The sequence below is a fragment of the Pristiophorus japonicus genome, chromosome 26 (genome assembly GCF_044704955.1).
Source record: "Pristiophorus japonicus isolate sPriJap1 chromosome 26, sPriJap1.hap1, whole genome shotgun sequence".
NCBI classification, from domain to species: Eukaryota; Metazoa; Chordata; class Chondrichthyes; family Pristiophoridae; genus Pristiophorus; species Pristiophorus japonicus.
In genome coordinates this window covers 22,671,572-22,693,034 of record NC_092002.1, presented here as the reverse complement: position 1 = coordinate 22,693,034, position 21,463 = coordinate 22,671,572, and the positions used below count along the sequence as shown (strand labels likewise).

Sequence of the window (21,463 nt, the reverse complement as noted above, 5' to 3'; positions counted from 1 at the left end):
GCACTGTGGACCTTAATACTTTATTGAAGTTTCTCAATAAAACAAAATGGCCCATTTTTGCCGAAGAGGACACCAATATGACATTGACAGGGCAGTGCTAAGGAAGCTTTAGCCCACATGTTAACCTTGATCTAGGGGAATTTGGTGCAAACACTAGGTACCAGAACTGGAAATGTGTTCCATTTCACAGCACTGAGAGAAAGTTCACGCTGACTGATTCTGAAAGCTTGGAAAATAACGATAAGGAAATCAGCTGAATAGTTTAGATTTTCTTTTCTTGTTTTATTCATACCCTGGTAACAGGGATGTTTCTGTCTCCTCCTCCTCCTCGAGTTTCTGTATCCTTCTCCCTCCCCCCCCCTTTTCTCTCTCCTTCCCCCCTCTGGTTTCTCTCTCCTTCCCTACCACCTCCCTCCCCCTCCGGTTTCTCTCTCCTTCCCCTCCCCCTCCAGTTTCTATCTCCTTCCCTCCCCCACTCTGGTTTCTCTCTCCTTCCCCTCTCTCTCTCCTCCCCCCCACCCCCCCCGCCCCCTCTCCAGCTTCTCTCTCCTTCCCACCCGCCCCCCCCCCCACCTCCGGTTTCTCTCTCCTTCCCCTCTCCCTTAGGCGTTGATGCATGTTGGGCCTTAATTTTGCAGGTACCAGCTGGTCTTGTGTACCTCACCCAAGTGCAAGTCTTACAGTGACCATCAGTTGGCTATTCCTCTATGCAGGGCATCACAATCAATCCCATTCCTGTCCTCCCATGACGCAGGATTCTGCTCCCAACAGGGATCATTGGATCGTGATCAGAAGCAGCCGCCCTGATAACCGCCCCCTCCGTAATCCATGGCACTGAAGCCAATTGTCAAGCAAGGGCCTCTATCCTTACTGAGTGTAGCCAATAGACAAGAGCAAGAATCAGATAGGGAGCCTCTTGGTATACATTGCTCAGTTCAGATCCTGGCAGCATCCTTACCAATTGAGTCCACATTGTAATGTCCTTTTGAGTTTCCATATGAAAATTTAGAGATATGTCTAACCGGTAAGTGCTATATTATTTTGCTGTTGAGCAACTAGTTAGATTCCTCCCTTCCCCCTTTCAGTGCTCCTTAAGAATCTGTTCATTTCAAACATTCGCCAGTTCTGACAAAGGGTCACAGACCCGAAACGCTAACTCTGTTTCTCTCTCCACAGATGCTGCTTGGCCCGCTGAGATTTCCAGCATTTTCTGTTTTTATTTCAGATTCCAGCATCCGCAGTATTTATTTTTGTATTGTTTGTTGTAGTTAGATTCAAACTGCATTCAATCAGTTTGCAAGATTTAAGTTTGTAAGCTTACAGAAGAAGCTAAATGCTGCTGTACTAACATTACATAAAATCATTCTAAGTCGAGTATGGCATTATAATTTCACACTGCAATTTTAGGAATTTAACAATACAAGGACAACATAATCTGGGGAATCCATCAGGATTGTTTTCTAAATGAGTACCAAAACACTTTTTTAAAATGTTGGGGGTCCTCGATCATTAAAATGTCATGGATATTTTCAGAGGACTAGAATACAAGGGGGTAGAAGTTAACCTGCATCTAAGCAAAGCCCTGGTTAGACCACACCTGGAGCACTGAGCAGTTCTGGGCACCACACCCTAGGAAGGATCTATTGGCCTTGGAGTGAGTGCAGTGTAGGTTTACCAGAATGAAACCTGGACTCCAAAGGGCTGGATTTTTGGCTTTGATGATTTCGGGGCAGTAATGGCGACGGGGCGGTAAAGCTTGCGCCCAGGGACAGTTTGCGCGGCTGGGGCCTGAGTCAAGGGGTGCAGCGCTAAGGGAGGCGTTGAACACCTCTCTTGGGTGCTAGCATGGAAAAATCCCGAGCTAAAGAGCGCTCCAAGAGACGCTTGGGGAGAAAAAAAACTTCAGAAAAAACCCACAAAAACTTTCCCGATACATAGCCCACAAAATCACAAAAAAAATGTAAAGAAAAAACAATCACACTCTCCTTAGGACTGCATTACTTACCTCTCTGCAGTCGGGATAGGTTGGACCACCCAATTTCCCAGGTGTTCACTGTGGTGCACGCTACGGGTCGGGCGGGAGTCAAAAAGCACGCCGGTGTCACAGATCTTCCGGGCGGTTCAGCTCCGCGTCGCCACAAAACCGGCCCCGAAAACCCTCGCAGAGTGCTGGAGGCTGACCGGCCACCCAGAAGACCTCACCGCTGCCATTGCCGCCGCTCCGGGGCGAAAAATGGAGCGCAAAGGAGCAGAATACGCTCCCAAGAATTAAATTACGAGGAGAGATTATACAAACTAGGAATTTAGAAGATTAAGGAGTGATTTGATCGAAGTTTTTAAAGATATGAAGGGGAACTGATAGGGTAGATTGGGAGAAACTGTTTCTGCTGGTTGGGGAGTCTAGGACTAGGGGGCATCATTTAAAAATTAACGCCAGGCCTTTCAGGAGTTAGGAAACACTTGTACATGCAAAGGGCGATTGATTCTAGATCAATTATTAATTTTAAATCCGAGAGTGATAGATTTTTGTTAACCAAAGGTATTAAGGGATATGGAGTTAGGTCACAGATCAGCTATGATCTCAGAATGCCGATGATTAGCACTGAGCAATCTGATAATTTTCTAATGTAACACTAAGTTTATTCCACTTTCCCTCACTCGCTACAGGACGAGATGAAGCAACTGCCAGTCTGCAGGACCATGGGGACAGTATAGAATGCCAAATATGGTATGGAATTTTTCCTTCTTTTCCAGTCCCATGTTATTAGTCTAGCAGGTCAGTAAAACCACTACAAAGATGATGTCTCATGAAAATGTACGTGCTGGGATTTTTATTCCAATATGTGAAATAACAGAACAATGCTAGTGAGGTTGGGTTAGAAAATGGATAGTAAACTGTGGAAGGAATAGCTCCCTTTGCTTGCTAGTTGTAGCAAACTCATAAAACACACTGGCTCAGGTTTTGCTGCCAAAATAACGGCATGTTTAACGGCGCTCACCGTTATTAGTATGTAAATTATCCAGCAACTTGTGGTGAGGGGGCGATCCCCCGTGATTTGCGAATCGCCTCAAGTTGCTGGACTCCTCCGTTAACCTCGCGAGAACGGAAGCTCGCCCTCGACCTCCCCATGAGTTTCACGAAGTTGCTGCATTTGTGCTTTGATCACCAATTAAACGCGCCATAGAAAGTTAGGGCTGGTACTTAACAGTGTAAGTACATAATTGATGGCGAGATTATTGTTCCCGCAATGCCGCTCGACCTCTCCGGCCCAGAAAGGAAACACTTTAAACTATGGAGTCTCATTCCTACAGGTAGTAAAATTGTTAGATAATTAAAAAAAAAAAATTTTTTAAAAACCTTACATTTTTCTTTCTCAATCCAATCATTCTTTCCCTCTCTCTTTCTCTTTCTGAACATAATTTGACTTAAATTCATTCTATTTTCTTCTCTGTCGTTCCTCTTTTTCAATCCTTAAATTTCATTGGTTAAGGGATTAGCGTTGACCCTGTCATTCACTAGGGTCCACTTTGCCCGGTTATCAGCTCGCACGTCCAGCAACTCACGGAGCATAACATTTGAGTTGATGGGTGAGGGAAAACGTCTAACTAACAGCGCACACCATGCGATGTCCTGCTCCTGCAAGATCTGGGCTATTTATGATTTCCCTGTAAATAGCAAACCGAAGAGATCTTCCTCCATGCAAGTGATGATGTTTCTGCTTCATCAAGATTATTAATTGTCATCTTCAGTTATCAGTTTAAACAATTTTGTATTTTAATATTTGATATGATTTTTTTCCTCCCATGACAAAGGCTTGCTGTTGTGTGTGGCTATCTGCAGGACCATGTCACTGACGATAGGTGTAAAGAAAATGAAGATCTCTTCAAGGTCAGGAAAATTATTAATTGAAGTGTCTTGAATGTACAACCTAGGCTGACACTTCAGCACAGTATTGAGGGAGCGCTCTATTATTGGACCTGCTGCCCTTCAGGTGACTTATCAAACCAAGACACCTCTAACCTGTTCTAATGGTCAGGTGGACATTAAAGATCCCACAGCACTATATGAAGAACATGGTGTTCTGGTCAAGCCTCCTTCCTCAACAAACACCAGCAAAAAAAGATGAGCTCATCATTCACCTTGTTGAGGTTTGTGGGATCTTGTCATGTACAAAATGGCTGCCATGTTTGCACATTAACAAGTCAAGTCACTTCAAATTCAATGTATAGGAAGCAGTTTGAGATATTGCTGGCATTAAATAAATACAAGTCATTTTTTTCTTTCAACTGGCACTTGGAATTATCTTCCAAGAGTTTAATTTCCTCCCTGCATTTTTAGCACAGAGGCTAAACGTTCATATTAACCAGTGCACTAAGAATAGCACACAGGAAATTCCAGACTCGGGCTGTTGCAAATCGTTAAACATTTTCGTTGCCATTTGTATGGCAGTAACGGAGCTCTAACCAAGTAATAATGTTACTGCAGGATAAAAACAATTACAATGCAAGTTATAATGTTATTTATTAACAACAGACATGTTAAGGAATCTAAGAAAAGTCACTGAAAACTCCAATAAAACTTCTGTTTTACAGCTCACTGTTAGGGACGTACTGATTAAGCAAACAGAATTTCTCTCCTCCATCCCTATCTTTTCTTGTGGCTCAGTGGGTCAGAAGGTTGTGGGTTCAAATTGTTATATATGTAAACCTGTAAATACCTTGTTTAACCACCAGAGGGCTCATCCCCTGGAGCCTCAAAGGGATCCCACAATCCCTTGGGAGCACCTGTTCTTAAGGAGGTCTCACAGGCTGAAGAGGTACTCTGGAGACCTGTAATAAAAGACTACGGTCACACTTTACTTTGAGCTCACAGTATCTGGTCAGACTCTTTATTCATACCTAACACACATCTCACTCCAGGAACTTGAGCACATCAATCTGAGAGAGCGCTGCACTGTCGGAGATGCCGTCTTTTGAATGAGGCCCGTCTGCCCCCTCAGGTGGATGTAAAAGATCCCATGGCACTGTTTCGAAGAAGAGCAGGGGAGTTATCCCTAGTGACTCAACCAATATTTATCCCTCAATCAACATAACAAAAAGAGTTTATCTGGTCATTATCACATCGCTGTTTGTGGGATCTTGATGTGCGCAAATTATTTGCCACGATTCCCACATTCCAACAGTGACTACACCAAAAGTACTTCATTGGCTGTAAAGCGCTTTGGGACGTCCGGTGGTCATGAAAGGCGCTATATAAATGTAAGTCTTTTACTACGCCTCCTGTCCTGAAGGTGTTTACTCTGATGGAATATGGTTGCATGGACTCCAGCCATTCTCTGGTATCACACCCAAGGGAGCCTAGGAGGTGATTGTTGAGAGATTCAGCAGGCTAGTCAACCGTTCATGGAAATAATGACACCATTCCTACAGTGACTACACTTCAAAAGTACTTCATTGGCTGTAAAGTGCTTTAGGACGTCCGGAGATCGTGAAAGGTGTTATATAGGTGCAAGTCTTTTTATTAAAGTTAACAATGGAAAAATCATGGCCGGTACACTTGAAACTTGCCGATATATGCTGGCTACGGGTAAGCTTCTCACCGCCAATATCTATTTGGAAAATTACCCCATTTCTAACACACCCAAACAGCAGCCATGTCATCTCCTGATAGAGGCAGAAAACCAGAGGAAAACACCCTGGGCTAATTAATCAGAGAACTTTCTGGAAACTCCTCTCCGACCCCCGAAGTCAATGAAAATGAGTTGTGGGAGACCAAAGCAACCAGGAGAAGCATCCTTTGTGCACTGTGATATCAGCCACAGCCAGGAACTCGTCCTTTGCTGTCACTGGTTGGGAAACAGACGTTCAGTGAGTATTCCTTCTGCCAGCAGGCAGGAAAAAAAGATGTCTGGCTGTTTGGCATCGTTGGATATTGGAGGCCAGCGCCCAGTCTTCTAGATGTTCGCCCGCTCAGTCTACTTTTTGGTATCCCCACATGTAGCGGTGGCTGTTGAAATTGCCAGTGAAGGTGACTGGGTGGTAGGACGATGCTTGAACCTGTGTCTGTCAGCGGCTTGTGGCGGTCAGCTTGCCCACTCTGAGTGCGATGGAAAACGGTGAGCTATCTGCCAGCGGCATTTCTCCTGTTTCGGTAATTAGGTTGGTCCGGGCATGTGTGGCCACACCATATTTTGAGTGGTATCGATATATGCTGGCTATGGGTGAGCATCTCCGCACCAGCACCTGTAGAATCCATGAATCTGCGTCCTGTATGGGTTGGATTCAGGCGAGTGAGTTTGTTGCAGGGCAAGAGTGTCGATCATTTGTGTTCTAAGTTCCCTTGACAAGACTTCATACATTGCTCTGGATAGGCCTTCAACGTTAAGTTGATAAATGCAGAGTGCTGGGCCAATTGTCTTGGTTGGTTGGTCCTGAAAGGCACCTTTGGTTGATATGTTTGATGCTTTCATGCTTTTCAGACCGGGAGGCTGCAGGAGTGGGCATACGGTCCTTCGAGCCAGCTTCGCCATTCAGTAAGATCACGGCTGATCTACCTCAACTCCACTTTCCTGCACTATCTCCATATCCCTTGATTCCCCGAGAGTTCAAAAATCTATTGATCCCGCTCTTTAATATACTCAGAGATTCAGTATTCACAGCCCTTTGGGGAAGGGAATTCCAAAGATTCACCACCCTCTGAGTGAAGAAATTCCTTCCCATTTCAGTCTTAAATGGCCGACCCCTTATCCTGAGACTGTGCCCCCTGGTTCTAGTCTCTTCAGCCAGGGGAAAGAACCTCTCGGCATCTACCCTGTCAATCTCCTTCAGAATCTTATATGTTTCAATGAGATCATCTCTCATTCTTCTAAACTCCAAAGAGAATGGGCCCAATCGGGCGTTTGGTCATTTTCTGGATGACATTAGCTGGAAAGTTCTTGGTGAACAAGCACACACAGGGAGACCACATGTCGGTTACCACCAGTTCCCCACTAACCATCAATAACACCTACTGCCTGCGAGAATACAGCCAATTCTTTCTACAACCCAAGATATGCCTACTGATCCCACAGGGCTCTAACTTATAATGTCACCTATTGTGTGACAAGTTTGTCAAAAGCCATTTGAAAATCCAAGTCATCATCATAGGCAGTCCCTCAGAATCGAGGAAAACTTGCTTCCCCTCTAAAAGTGAGTTCTCAGTTGGCTGTACAACCCAATAAGGGAATTACAGTCTCTGTCACAGGTGGGGCAGATAGTCATTGGAGGAAAGGGTGGGTGAGGAGTCTGGTTTGCCGCACGCTCCTTCCGCTGCCTGCGCTTGTTTTCTGCATGCTCTCGGCGCCGAGACTCGAGGTGCTCAGCGCCCTCCCAGATGTTCTTCCTCCACTTAGGGCGGTCTTTGGCCAGGGACTCCAGGTGTCGGTGGGAATGTTGCACTTCATCAAGGAGGCTTTGAGGGTGTCCTTGTGACATTTCCTCTGCCCACCTGGGGCTCACTTGCCATGTAGGAGTTCCGAGTAGAGCGCTTGCTTTGGGAGTCTTGTGTCAGGCATGCGAACAATGTGGCCCGCCCAACGGAGCTGGTCGAGTGTGGTCAGTGCTTTGATGCTGGGGATGTTGGCCTGATCGAGGACACTAACATTGGTGCATCTATCCTCCCAGGGGATTTGCAGGATCTTGCAGAGACATCGTTGGTGATATTTCTCCAGCGATTTGAGGTGTCTACTGTATATGGCCCACATCTCTGAGCCATACAGGAGGATGGGTATCACTACAGCCCTGTAGACCTAAATCCAAGTATACAGTTATCAGCTGTACTACCTTCGTTCACCAACTTGTAATTCCTCAAATAATTCAACCAGATTGGTGAGACATGATTTTCTTTTCCAGCAGCCACGTTGCAAGTTTCTAATGATCGCGCTCTATCCTGGATCTCCAACACATTACTTCTAACAATCCCCTCTCGCGCCTTGCCAATAATAGAAGTCAAGCTAATAAGAACAGGAGTAGGTCATACAACCTCTCGAGCCTGCTCCATCATTCAATAAGATCATGGCTGATCTGATCATGGACTCAGCTCCACTTCCCCGCCCGTTCCCCATAACCCCTTATCGCTCAAGAAATTGTCTATTTCTGTCTTAAATTTATTCAATGTCTAATGGGCCTATCATTTCCCAGTTCTGACTTCTTGCCCTTTTTGACTATTGGCATTACATTCACATGACTCTCCAATCCATGGGAACAATCCCTGACCCTGGAGAGCTGTTAAATATATATCTGAGAGGCTTACTAAGCATCGATGTTGGGACCTGCAGCCCGATCTGATTTGGGACCCCTTATACTATCCGGGACTATATCTATATCCACTTTGACACTTGTTACTAAGAGTCGACTGTACACGGTCTTATTGGTAATTGAGCATTGTGTACTGGAGTGAAGACTTCCTATACAAATATAATCATCATAGGCAGTCCCTCGAAATCGAGGAAGACTTGCTTCCGCTCTAAAAGTGAGTTCTTAGGTGACTGAACAGTCCAATACAGGAACCATAGTCTTTGAAGGAACGGGTGGGTGGGGAGTTTGGTTTGCCGCACGTTCCTTCAGCTGCCTGCGCTTGCTTTGTGCATGCTCTCGAGACTCGAGGTGCTCAGCGCCCTCCCGGATGCTCTTCCTTCATTTAGGGTGGTCTTTGGCCAGGGACTCTCAGATGTTGGTGGAGATGTTGCATTTTATCAAGGAGGCTTTGAGGGTGGCCTTGAAACGTTTCCTCTACCCACCTGGGGCTCGCTTGCTGTGTAGGAGTCCCAAGTAGAGCGCTTGCTTTGGGAGTCTTGTGTCAGACATGCGATCAGTGTGGCCCACCCAACGGAGCTGGTTGAGTGTGGTCAGTGCTTCGATGTTGGGGATGTTGGCCTGATCAAGGACACTGACGTTGGCGTGTCTGTCCTCCCAGGGGATTTGCAGGAATATATACACAGATTGTACAAATATATACATAGATTAATGGCACTAAACTCTCTCAAAGGTGCAAATCTTGTTTAATTACACAGGCAGTAATGAACTGTCAAATCTATCTGTGTGTACCAAAAGCACAAACTATTCCAACTGTAAGGATTAGGTGGACGTAGACCCCCAACTTTTTTTTAACCATTGGTTATATCACTGCCCCAAAATGCACACCAACAACTTATATTTATATAGCGCCTTTAACGTAGTAAAATGTCCTAAGGTGTTTCACAAGAGCGTTATAATACAAAATTTGACACCGAGCCGCATAAGGAGAAATTAGGGCAGGTGATTACAGGCTTGGTGAAATAGGCAGGTTTTAAGGAGCATCTTTGGAGGAAGAGAGGCATAGATATTTAGGGAGGGAATTCCAGAGCTTTGGGGCCCAGGCAGCTGAAGACATGGCTGCCAATGGTCTGGGCTGCTCAAGAGGCCAGAATTGGAGGAGTGCAGATATTATGGAGTATTGTGGGGCTGGAGGAGGTTACTGAGATGGGGAGGGGTGAAGCCATGGAGGGATTTGAAAATCATGCTGAGAATTTTAAAATCGAGGTGTTGCTTAACCGGGAACCAATGAAGCTTACCGAGCACGGGTGATGGGTGAGCGGGACTTGGTGCGAGTTAAGACCAAGATCTTTGGATGACCTCCAGTTTACGTAGGGTAGAATGTGGGAGGCAGGCCAGGAGTGCGTTGGAATAGTCAAGTCCAGAGGTAACAAAGGCTTATCCAAAGCACGGAACTGACCCAATGGCCCACTTAACTCTAAGTGACTGCGTCTTTGATTCTCTGATCTGTATTTCTTAAAGGAACACTGTCTTCATAAGAGTGAGGGTGAGCCTTCATTTGTTTACAGGTAAAATTCAAAAATCTGAATCTGTTGACATACAAAGAACACTCGGTAATATGCTAAAGATTCTTTTTGCAATGTGTGCAGTCAGTTCCCGGTTAGTTTCTTGCTGTGAGGAAGCAGAGAGTATGACATGGTCTTTTGTTTTAGGGAACCCTGGAGCACTCTTCAGATCAGTGTCAAAAATACAGCCAAATATTACTAGAGTGGTGAACTGGCCCTGATCAGGAAGCTGGTGATTGGAGGTTGAACAATTTTATATCATTCACAAAAGGAGGAGAGGGATATTGCAAGATTTTGGTGTGAGCCCAGGGTTGTCATAACACCCATTAAAAGGATTCCTGAAAAATAACACCCTCTTCTCATCACTCAATGCGAGCATCGGGAGAAGCTAACCACTGAGGTGGCAATGGGTAGTGTTAATGGGTACATTGAAAGGGTAGTATTCATGGTTATATTGAATGGGTAGTATTAATGGGTACTTTAAATGGGTAGTATTCATGGGTACATTGAATGGGTACATGGAAATCATGTTTGACAAATTTGCTGGAGTTCTTTGAGAATGTAACGAGCAGGGGGAGCCAGTTGATGTGTTGTATTTCGATATCCAGAAGGCATTCGATAAGGTTCCACATAAAAGGTTACTGCACAAGATAAAAGTTCACGGGGTTGGGGGTAATATATTAGCATGGATAGAGGATTGGCTAACTAACAGAAAACAGAGAATCGGGATAAATGTGCCATTTTCCGGTTGGCAAACAGTAACTAATGGGGTGCCGCAGGGATCAGTGCTGGGGCCTCAACTATTTACAATCTATATTAATGACTTGGATGAAGGGACCGAGTGTAATGTAGGCAAGTTAGCTGATATAATGATGGGTGGGAAAGCAAATTGTGAGGAGGACACAAAAAATCTGCAAAGGGATATAGATAGGCTAAGTGAGTGGGGAAAATGTGAGGTTATTCACTTTGGCAGAAAAAATAGAAAAGCAATTTATTACTTAAATGGAAAAAAATTGCAAAGTGCTGCAGTACAGAGGGACCTGGGGGTTCTTGTGCATGAAATACAGTTAGTATGCAGGTATATCAAGTATTCAGGAAGGCAAATGGAATGTTGGCCTTTATTGCAAGGGGAATAGAGTATAAAAGTAGAGAAGTCCTGCTACAACTGAGAGGGGAAGGTTGTAAATCTGTGGAATTCTCTGCCCCAGAGAGCTGTGGAGGCTGGGTCATTGAATATATTTAAGGCAGAGATAGGCAGATTTTTGAGCGATAAGGGAGTAAAGGGTTATGGGGAGCGGGCGGGGAAGTGGAGCTGAGTTCAAGATCAGATCAGCCATGATCTTATTGAATGGCGCAGCAGGCTCGAGGAGCAAAATGGCCAACTCCTGCTCCTATTTCTTATGTTCTTATGAATGGGTAGTGTTAATGGGTACATTGAATGGGTAGTGTTAATGGGTACATTGAATGGGTACTGTTAATGGGTACATTGAATGGGTACTGTTAATGGGTACATTGAATGGGTAGTGTTAATGGATACATTGAATGGGTAGTGTTAATGGGTACATTGAATGGGTAGTGTTAATGGGTACATTGAATGGGTAGTGTTAATGGGTACATTGAAAACAGTAGCAGAATGCATGGAGGGAGTGGGAAACATCACCAAAAAAACTTGTATGTTTTTCAAGGGAACAGACTATTCAAAGGCTTTAGATGACATTCATCAACTGCACTCTCTTTATAAATTCAGCTGACATTCTCGTATCATAGTTTGGACTGTGCTACACCTGAGCAGGCCACCACTAGATTAAAAGGACATCGAGTAAAGCAGTGGACTGTCAAATATTAACTGTTGGGTGTGAATTCAATCTCTTGCAGGAGACGCACGATGAGGCTGGTGTGCATGTTGAAGTCATTAACAGGCAAGCTTACAACAAATTCAAATCACACAAGGTCAACCGGTGTCCTGCCCCATTGACCGCGTGGGCAGTACCAAGCTACACCGAGCAGAAGGTCCGGGTTCAACTGCTCGCCTGTTCCAAGATAGCCCAACTCTGCTGCGGTAGCATGTAGAGGAAGAGTTACTCTCCGTGCTCCTGAGCTTGGTAGCCATTGCTCAGATGGAGACATGGTGTGTGGGGCTGGACAGCAATGTCCCTCACAGTCGATTCCTGCCAACGCTCCATGTCAAGGCTCCCACCTGAAGTTACATTTGGCTGCACTAATGTAAAAAAAAATTTCCAGTCCCCAAGTTCAACTCCTGCAAAGCTCTGCTATGGAGCTGTTTAAATGCAATATACTATGTCATTTATTGCACTATTGATTGAAAATATTTTTGTGTACATTATATTTTTGTGAAATACAAAGCAAGTTTATATACAGTATAGGTATATTGCATAATGAATATAGATACGTCATCCATATGTTGGTATAGCAGAAAATGTATAAAGTATAACAATGGGAACAGAACAGGTAGCTTAGGTGGGGGAGCGAGCGTCAATGCAGGCACGGTGATCGAATGGCCTCTTCTCTACTAAAGGTTCCATCACTTTATAGTGATGAGAAATTGTATTAAGTTTTACTTATTTACTTCAAAGACCCGCATATGCTTGGAAATGAATTATCTTGTACATACTCTCCATTACAAGAAAAATAGCATTGCATTGTTCGAAAGTTCTGGATAATCGTGGACTGTTGGGAGCCATTTCTTCTCATCCTTCATTAAATAAAAAGTTAAGCATCCCAGGTTCGATGCCAGGTTGAGTCACCTGATCTCGGTGGGGCTGGCAGTCAGGGTGCCGGAATGCACCTCTGGGCTCTGAAGGGGGGTGGGTGGTAAATTAGCTAGGGTTTCCAGTACCGATCGCTTTGGAAAGTGTGCTTGTGTGAATTCCCAGTGAGGACAGGATTGCGTTGGGCTGTGTGGTGAACCCACAGGTGATGTACATTGTCTGAACTCGTACATTGAGAACAAGCACTTGCAGCCTGTGAGCCTGTACCCCAGCAAGCGCCAGAAAAGGTGTCACATGTATGGACTTGGTTTTCATATTTCCACAGTTGTGAGAGTATATACACAGATGCTGCTAGCAACATCCCTCTGATTGACACAGTCGAAATAACCGAGGTCACCGACAAAATTGAAGAACAGGTAACACAAAAATAATTTGAAAATGTGGAAATGCTCAACAATATGTCGTTGCACAGAATCTCTTGTTATACAGGTGTGAAATAAAGAGAATTCTTTTTGTGTTTTGTGGGCTGATTGAAACTCAATTTAGCTGCATTGCTAATGCACCACAAGGGCAGCAGGCGCATGGGAACACCATCATCTCCAGGTTCCCATCCAAGTTACACACCATCCTGACTCGGAGATACATCAGCCGTTCCTTCTTCGTTGCTAGGTCAAAATCCTGGAATTCCCTCCCTAACAGCACCTTCACCATGTGGACTGCAGTGGTTCAAGAAAGCAACCCACTACCACCTTCTCGAGGGCAACTAGGGCTGGGTGATAAATGCGGGCCTTGTAAGTGACGACCACATCTTCAAGAATGAATTTTAAAAGTTATTCTTGTGAAAATGCTTTTGCGGGCGTATGGATATGGTGTCTCCAGTAATGAACTGCCCGATCTACGGCCGGGCACCAAAGGAGCCACCACTGGAGGATTAGGGTGCCATGTCTCCATACCCAATGATAATGGATGTAATCGTCTCCCATTCCAGCAGATTGCTGTCACCCCAGTTAGCAGACACTGCTCAACTTTGTCTTTCTTTTCCCCCTAACTCTTTGTACATAGGTGTGACTACTGTGCATTTCTTTTATGAACCATATTTCTTAAACATTGGAACAGGAGAGGCCATTCAGCCCCTTGATCTTGTTGATCTATATCTTAACTCCATCGACGCTCCTTGGCTCCATGACACTTAATACCCTTACCTGGAAAAATCTATCAATCTCAGTTTTGACATCTGCAATTGGCACCCGCCCCCCAGCCTCAACAGATTTTTGGGAGAGAGATTCCCACCACCCTTTGTGTGAAGAAGTGTTGCCTGTCTTCACCCCTGAACAGCCGAGCTCTAATATTAAGATAATGCCCACTTATTCTGGACTCCTCCACCAGAGGAAATAGTTTCCATCTACCCCATCAAATACTTTAATGATCTTAAACACTTCAATTACATTACCTCTTAATTTTCTATACTCAAAGGAATACAAGCCTAGTCTATGAAACCTGACCTCATAACTTAACGCTTTTAAAGGGACACATGACCAGAATTTATACTGGCCGCGATCCTTGACGCCCACTGGCGCCTTCCAGCATTAAACCCACCAAAATCTGAGGGAGTGCTACACTGTCAGAGGCGCTGTCTTGCAGATGAGACGTTAAACTGAGGCCCCTTCTGTTCTCTCAGCTGGATGTAAAAGATCCCATGGCACCATTTCGAAGAAGAGCTGGGGAGTTCTCCCCGGTGTCCTGACAAATATTTATCTCTCACTCAACATAATAAAAACATTATCTCATCATCATCACATTGCTGTTTGTGGGAGCTTGCTGTGCGCAAATTGGCTGCCGTGTTTCCTACATTACAACAGCGACGACACTTCAAAAGTATGTCATTGGGTGCAAAGTGTTTTGGGACGCCTGGTGGTCATGAAAGGCGCTGTATAAATGCAAGTCACTCCACGGTCTTCATCAGCCGGCAGAGTTTGCTTTATGCATCTATTAACACACAGTATGAAAATGTAAACCAGTTACATAAAAATTTCAATATGGAAACAGGCCATGTTGGTATTTATCCTCCACACAGTAGTTTTAATCTCGAGTACCCACCCCATTCTCCTATCAATGCATCACTCTTTCGACAACCACATATCTAACCTATCAGATGTTGGCATGGTGTATGCCTCAGTCGTTACCTCTGGTAATGCATTCCAAAAAGTTCCTTCTACTTTCTGTCGCAAATCTCATACATTTAATCTTACATCTATAACTGTCAGCTGTGGCTCAGCGGGTAGCGTTCTTGCCTCTGAGTCAGTAGGTTGAGGGTTCGGGCCCCACTCCAGAGACTTGAGCACATAATCTAGGCTGGCACTTTAGTGCAGACGTGAAAGAGTGCTACACTGCCAGAGGTGTTGTCTTTCGGCGTGAGACTAAACTGAGGCTCTATCTGCCCACTCAGGTGGCACTATTTCGAAGAAGAGCAGGGACGTTCTCCCCAGCATCCTGGACAATATCCATCTACCAACATCACTAAAACAGGTTATCTAGTCATTATCACATTGCTGTTTGTGGGAGCTTGATGTACACAAATTGGCTGACACATGTGCTACATTATCACAGTGATTACACTTCCAAAGACAATGGCTGTAAAGCACTGGGACATCCTGAGGGTGTGAAAGGCACTCTATAAATGCAAGACTTTCTTTTGTTTAAAAAGACCATGCAAACCCGTGTACCACCAAGTATTAGCAGTGCATAATGTTAATCATGAATTCTGTCTCTTGTAGGACATGCAGCTACAACATGAAGGTAACCTATTAGTTGAAGTCTTTAACAGGTGAGCTTACCACAAACTCAGATCATAGTAGAATTAACAAGTGTGCTGTCTCAATGAGTAGTGGATAATATAATCTCGTAGCAATGGGAAAGCCCAACCTAGATTCCTACTTTCTTACGGGTTCATTGACCTTAGCTTGGCTAGCAGTTGTGCATTAGATTATCTGTCTGTACCCCTGGGCTTCCTGACTTCTGATAGTGGAAAGGTACACGTCCAGCCAGGCCAGGATCAGTTGAATAGCCACTTTGATGCTCATCATCATAGGCAGTCCCTCGAACCGAGGATGACTTGCTTCCACGTCAAAAAGTTCACAGGTGTTTTAATGATGGACCTAAAATTCCAGGTCCGAACTAAATCTTGAAGGGTGGAAGATGCCTGTGCGTGGATTTTTTTAATGTGTGGTGACTGTCGCACATCAGTCACCACACGGGCTTGACAGAGCCAGGTCTTGGTCCAGTAGCAAGGATTAACCAAGACGACTGGAGACCTGCTCTGCTGCACAGACCTAGTGCGCACACATATCACAGTGTGGGCTGGTCCTTGCTGCCCCTGGGCCCTCGCCTCTTCTGGGCCCCGAACTCTCACCTCTCCTGGGCCCCGATCACGTCGCTCTACAATCTCTCGCCACTCCTTTGCCCCGACCTCGCTGCTCCTTCAATACCTGCCCACGCTCCAATCACCGACCTGGATCTTGGTGACGTCCCTCTTCACTGCCGTTGCTCTCCTGCTCCGGCACGTGCTGCTCCTTTGAGTGGTACGCCGCCACACTGCTCCTTCCGCTCCCCGACCTGCTCCGATGGTTCTTGCAGTCTCGGGGTTCACACGTGGATAATGACCACTTGGTTGTGAGGTACACCCATGGAATTGTATCCTGCAAGGAGTCCGCACCTTTGGGAGAAGAGAAGAAGGAAGAAAATCAGCACGGGCGGCAGATCAGAAAATGTAAAAACTTGCTTCAAACCCCACAAACATTTTTTTAATTCCTGTGTGAGCTACCATTGTGGTAAAGCTTGGCTATGGAGGCTTTTTAACACAAGTAGGTTAATAATAAACGTGGTTAAATTCAAGGGTTTTTTCTGCAAATTACATGTTTAAATTTATTTTTTAATAAAACGGAAAACAAATGATACAATGTAGGTATATTACATAATAAATATACCATTATGATATCCACACTAAGGTATAACACAAACCATATACACAAGAATAATGGGATTAAAGTAAATATTGCTGGGGACTGACACTGGTCTCTGCCAACAATTTCTATGATTCTTAAGAATACACAGCACAGAAACAGGCCATTCAGCCCAACCAGTCTGTGCTGGTGTTTATACTCCACACCAGTCTCCTCCCATTCCATCTGCCTCATCTCAGCCTTTCAGCACATCTTTCTATTCCCATATCTCATGTACTCGTCTACTTTCCCTTTGAAAGCATCTAAGCTATTCGCCTCAACCACTTTCTGAGGTAGCGAGTTCCACATTTCAGCCACTTTGAGTAAAGAAATGTCACCTTATTTCCCTGGGTTTATTAGTGACTATCTTGTATTTATGACCTCTTCTTTTGGATTCTCCCACGTGGAAACTGTCTCCAACATCTACCATGTGCAACTTATTCATAGTTGTAAAGATCTTTTTCAGGTCACCTCTTAAGTCTTCTCTTTTCTAAAGATAAAAGCCCCAACCTGTTCAATCTTTCCTGATAGCTGTAGTCTCTCAGTTCTGGTACCATGGATTGAGGATTGATTAACTGACAGAAAACAGAGAGTAGGAATAAATGGGTCATTTTTGGGTTGGCAGACTGTAACTAGTGGGGTGCCGCAAGGAGCAGTGCTTGGCCTCAGCTATTCACAATCTATATTGATGATTTGGATGAGGGGATCAAATATAATTTATCCAAGTTTGCTGATGATACAAAGCTAGGTGGGAATGTAAGTTGTGAGGAGGATGCAAAGAGGCTTCAAGCTGATATAGACAGACTAAGTAAATAGGCAAGAACACGGCAAATGGAATATAATGTGGAAAATGTGAAGTTATCTACTTTGGTAGGAAAAATAGAAAAGCAGAGTATTTTTTAAATGGTGGGAGATTGGGAAACGTTGATGTTCAGAGGGACCTGGGTGTCCTTGTACAAGAATCACTGAAAGTTAACATGCGGGTACAGCAAGCAATTAAGAAAGCAAATGGTATGTTGGCCTTTATTACAGGAGGAGTTGAGTATAAGAGTAAAGACGTCTTATTGCAATTATATCGGGCCCTGGTGAGACCGCACCTGGAGTATTGTGTACAGTTTTGATCTCCTTACCTAAAGAAGGATATATGTGCCATAGACTGGAAGTAACTCATGTAACCCTGCTATTTAAGAAAGGGTGGAAGAGCGAAAACGAAGGTTCACCAGACTGCTTCCTGAGATGGGGGGATTGTCCTATGAGGAGAGATTGAGTAGACTCGGCCTATATTCTCTAGAGTTTAGAAGAATGAGAGGTGATCTTATTGCAACATACATCATTCTTGCAGGGCTAGACAGGGTAGATGCAGGGAGGATGTTTCCCCGGGCTGAGGAGTCTAGAACCAGGGGTCACAGTCTCAGAATAAAGGTCGGCCATTTAGGAGATGAGGAGAAATTTCTTCACTCAGAGGGTGGTGAATATTTGAATTCTCTACCCCAGAGGGCTGTGGAGGCTCAGTCTTTGAGTATATTCAAGACAGAGATCAATAGATTTTTGGATATTAAGGGAATCAAGGGGTATGGGAATAGTGCAGGAAAGTGGAGTTGAGGTAGAAGATCAGCCATGATCTTATTGAATGGCGGAGCAGTTTCGAGGGGACGAATGACCTACTCCTGTTTCTAATTCTTATGAGACCCACATCCTGCTGCCTTGATCCTATTGACCAAATTGCTGACCATCTAACTTCCTTTTCTGGCTCCCATGTTAGCTGACATTGTTAACGGTTCTCTCTCATCAGGTACTGTTCCCCTCTCTCACAAATCTGCCGTCATCATCCCTCTCCTCAAAAACCAACCCCCGACCCCTCCATGCTTGCATCTCCAACCTCCCTTTCCTTGTCATAGTCCTTGAATGTGTTGTCACCTCCCAAATCCGTGCCCATCTTTCCCGCAATTCCATGTTTGAGTCCCTCCATTCTGGATTCCGCCCCTGCCACAGAACCGAAACGGCTCTCATTAAAGTCACAAATTACATCCTTTGTGACGGTGACAAAGGCAAACTAATCCTCCTCGTCCTTCTTGACTTGTCTGCAGTCTTTGACACGGTTGACCACTCTATCTTTCTCCAACACCTCACCACTGTCGTCTAGCTGGTTGGGACTGACTTCGCCTGGTTCCATCCTTATCTATCTAATCGTAGCCAGAGAATCACCTGCCACGGCTTCTCCTTCCGCCATCGCATCATTACCTCTGGTGTCCGCCAAGGATCTATCCTCGGTCCCCTCCTATTGCTCATCAACATGTTGCCCCTTGGCAACATCATCCGAAAACACAGCATTAATTTCCATATGTACACTGATGACACCCAGCTCTACCTCACTACCACTTCTCTCGACTCCTCCTCGGTCTCTAAATTGTCAAACTGCTTGTCCAACATCCAGTTCTGGATGGGCAGAAATGTTCTCCAATTGAATATTGGGAAGACTGAAGCCATTGTTTTTGGTCCCCACTACAAACTCCGTTCTCTAGCTACTAACTACATCCCTCACCCCAACTTCTGCCTGAGGCTGAACCAGACTGTTCACAATCTTGGTGTCATATTTGACCCTGAAATGAGCTTCCCGCAGCATAACTAAGACCGCCTACTTCCACCTCCTTAACATCGCCCGCCTCCGCCCCTTGCCTCAGCTCATCTGAAGCCCTCATCCATGCCTTTGTTACCTCTAGACTTGACTATTCCAATGCATTCCTGGCTAGCCTCCCACATTCTACCCTACGTAAACTAGAGGAGATCCAAAACTCGGCAGCCCTTGTCCTAACTCGCACCGAGTCCCGCTCACCCATCACCCCCTGTGCTCGCTGACCATGTCCTAACTCGCACCAAGTCCCGCTCACCCATCATCCCCTGTGCTCGCTGACCTACATTGGCTTCTGGTTAAGCAGTCCTCGATTTCAAAATTCTCATCCTTGTTTTCAATCCCTCCATGGCCTCCCCCCTCCCTATCTCTAATCTCCTCCAGCCCCACAACTCCCCGAGATGTCTGTGCTCCTCTAATTCTGCTCTCTTGAGTATTCCTGATTATAATCGCTCAACCATTGGCGGCAGTGCCTTCTGTTGCCTGGGCCCTAAGCTCTGGAACTCCCTTCCTAAACCTCTCTGCCTCTCCACCTCCTTTTCTCCTTAAAACCTACCTCTTTGACAAGCTTTTGGTCACGCACTAATTTCTCCTTATGCGGCTCAGTGTCAAAAAAATATTTGTCTCATAATACTCCTTGAAGCTCCTTGGGATGTTTCACTAAGTTAAAGACGCTATATAAATACAAGTTGTTATTGTATCCCGCGATCCCTTTGCTCTTCTACCCCATTCAGTATTTTATTGTCTATGGTGTAGGTAATGTTTCGATTTTTCCTACCGCAGTGTAGCACTTCGCATCTATTTATGTTAAAGTTTATAATGCCAAATAACTGCCCAGTCTGCAAGTTTTGTGCAAGCAGTGAAGAGAAGTGGTATTAAGTTTAATTGGCTTACCTGAGAGGACCTCACGCATCATCAATCAAATTATTTTCCATGTGTTGTTTGAGAACTTTAAAAAAAAAAATTTAAGTAAGCATATCATTTTAGAAGCCACTTCAGGAAATACTTAGCAACATTTTTTTTTTTAAAAAGGCAGAAGAAGATCTTGGGTTTGCTCGCTGTGCTGAGATACCTGGCCTCAGGTGGACTGGCTGTCATCATCATCATAGGCAGTCCCTCGGAATCGAGGAAGACTTGCTTCCACTCTAAAAATGAGTCCTTGGGTGACTGAACAGTCCAATATGAAAACCACAGTCCCAGTCACAGCTGGGACAGATAGTCGTTGAGGGAAAGGGTGGGTGGGACTGGTTTGCCGCACGCTCTTTCCGCTGCCTGCGCTTGGTTTCTGCATGCTCTCGGCGGTGAGACTCGAGGTGCTCAGCGCCCTCCCGCATGCACTTCCTCCACTTAGGGCGGTCTTTGGCCAGGGACTCTCAGGTGCCAGTGGGGATGTTGCACTTTATCAGGGAGGCTTTGAGGATGTCCTTGTAATGTTTCCTCTGCCCACCTTTAACTCACTTGCCATGAGCTGGCTGTAGAGTCCCATTGGCCTCAGTTAACCTGTGATGGAAAGTACATGTGGGGACATCAGGTGCTGACAGGATCAAGCTTGACTGTTGAATCCCTCCGCCCCCCCCAATCAGGTCAAATAGCCTATTGACACATCATCTAGGCTCACACCTGGCGAATGATCAGTGGCATGGGTGCCAGAGGCGCCCATTGCAATTATACCCCAGCAACTGCTGTTGAGGGAGGAAGGGAAGCTAAGAAGAATGGCATGTGTGAACCAGAAGAGCCGCTAAACGTTTCCATATTTCCACAGTTACGACACCATATTCGCACATCACCGCTCCGTGTCTGCCACTGAGGTATCCGAAACAACAGACATGGAGGACTTAAACAAAGAACAGGTACAAAAACAATATAAGGCATTTCTTGTGAAAATGTTATTGCACAGAATATCTCTGGGAGGCATAAGCTGAATATTTTAGTATGTGGTCTGGTGAAACCTCAGTGGCTGGTGCATTGAATAGAGAATGGATACCATCAAGATACATGCACCCAGCCTACTGCACAATAAATGTGGCACTTCCAACCTGTTTTTGGCAAGGGTTACGTTCTATCTCCACAAATAATAATGAATGTCATCACATCCTGTTCCTGCTCCAGGAGACTACTGTGTCTCAGTGATTTTTATCCAAATCCCAGAATTGCCCCAATGTCCACTGCAAACTCTTCAGCCGTGACTGGGGTGTAATTTTGACTCTGGGTGATATCGGACTAGCCGCCCATCATGAATCCCCCCTGATT

At 45.1% G+C, this 21,463-nt stretch overlaps 1 protein-coding gene across 1 annotated transcript in view; it reads left to right on the top strand.

Moving 5' to 3' along the window:
- LOC139239243 (regulator of microtubule dynamics protein 3-like) overlaps window positions 1-21,463 on the top strand; it is a 74,338-nt gene that overhangs the window by 28,741 nt on the left and 24,134 nt on the right. The window contains exons 6-11 of the mRNA XM_070867938.1: window positions 2,668-2,728; window positions 3,814-3,889; window positions 11,733-11,776; window positions 12,912-13,002; window positions 15,361-15,410; window positions 20,976-21,063. Of these exons, the coding sequence (XP_070724039.1) occupies window positions 2,668-2,728; window positions 3,814-3,889; window positions 11,733-11,776; window positions 12,912-13,002; window positions 15,361-15,410; window positions 20,976-21,063 (410 nt within the window). The remainder of the gene's footprint in view (window positions 1-2,667; window positions 2,729-3,813; window positions 3,890-11,732; window positions 11,777-12,911; window positions 13,003-15,360; window positions 15,411-20,975; window positions 21,064-21,463) is intronic.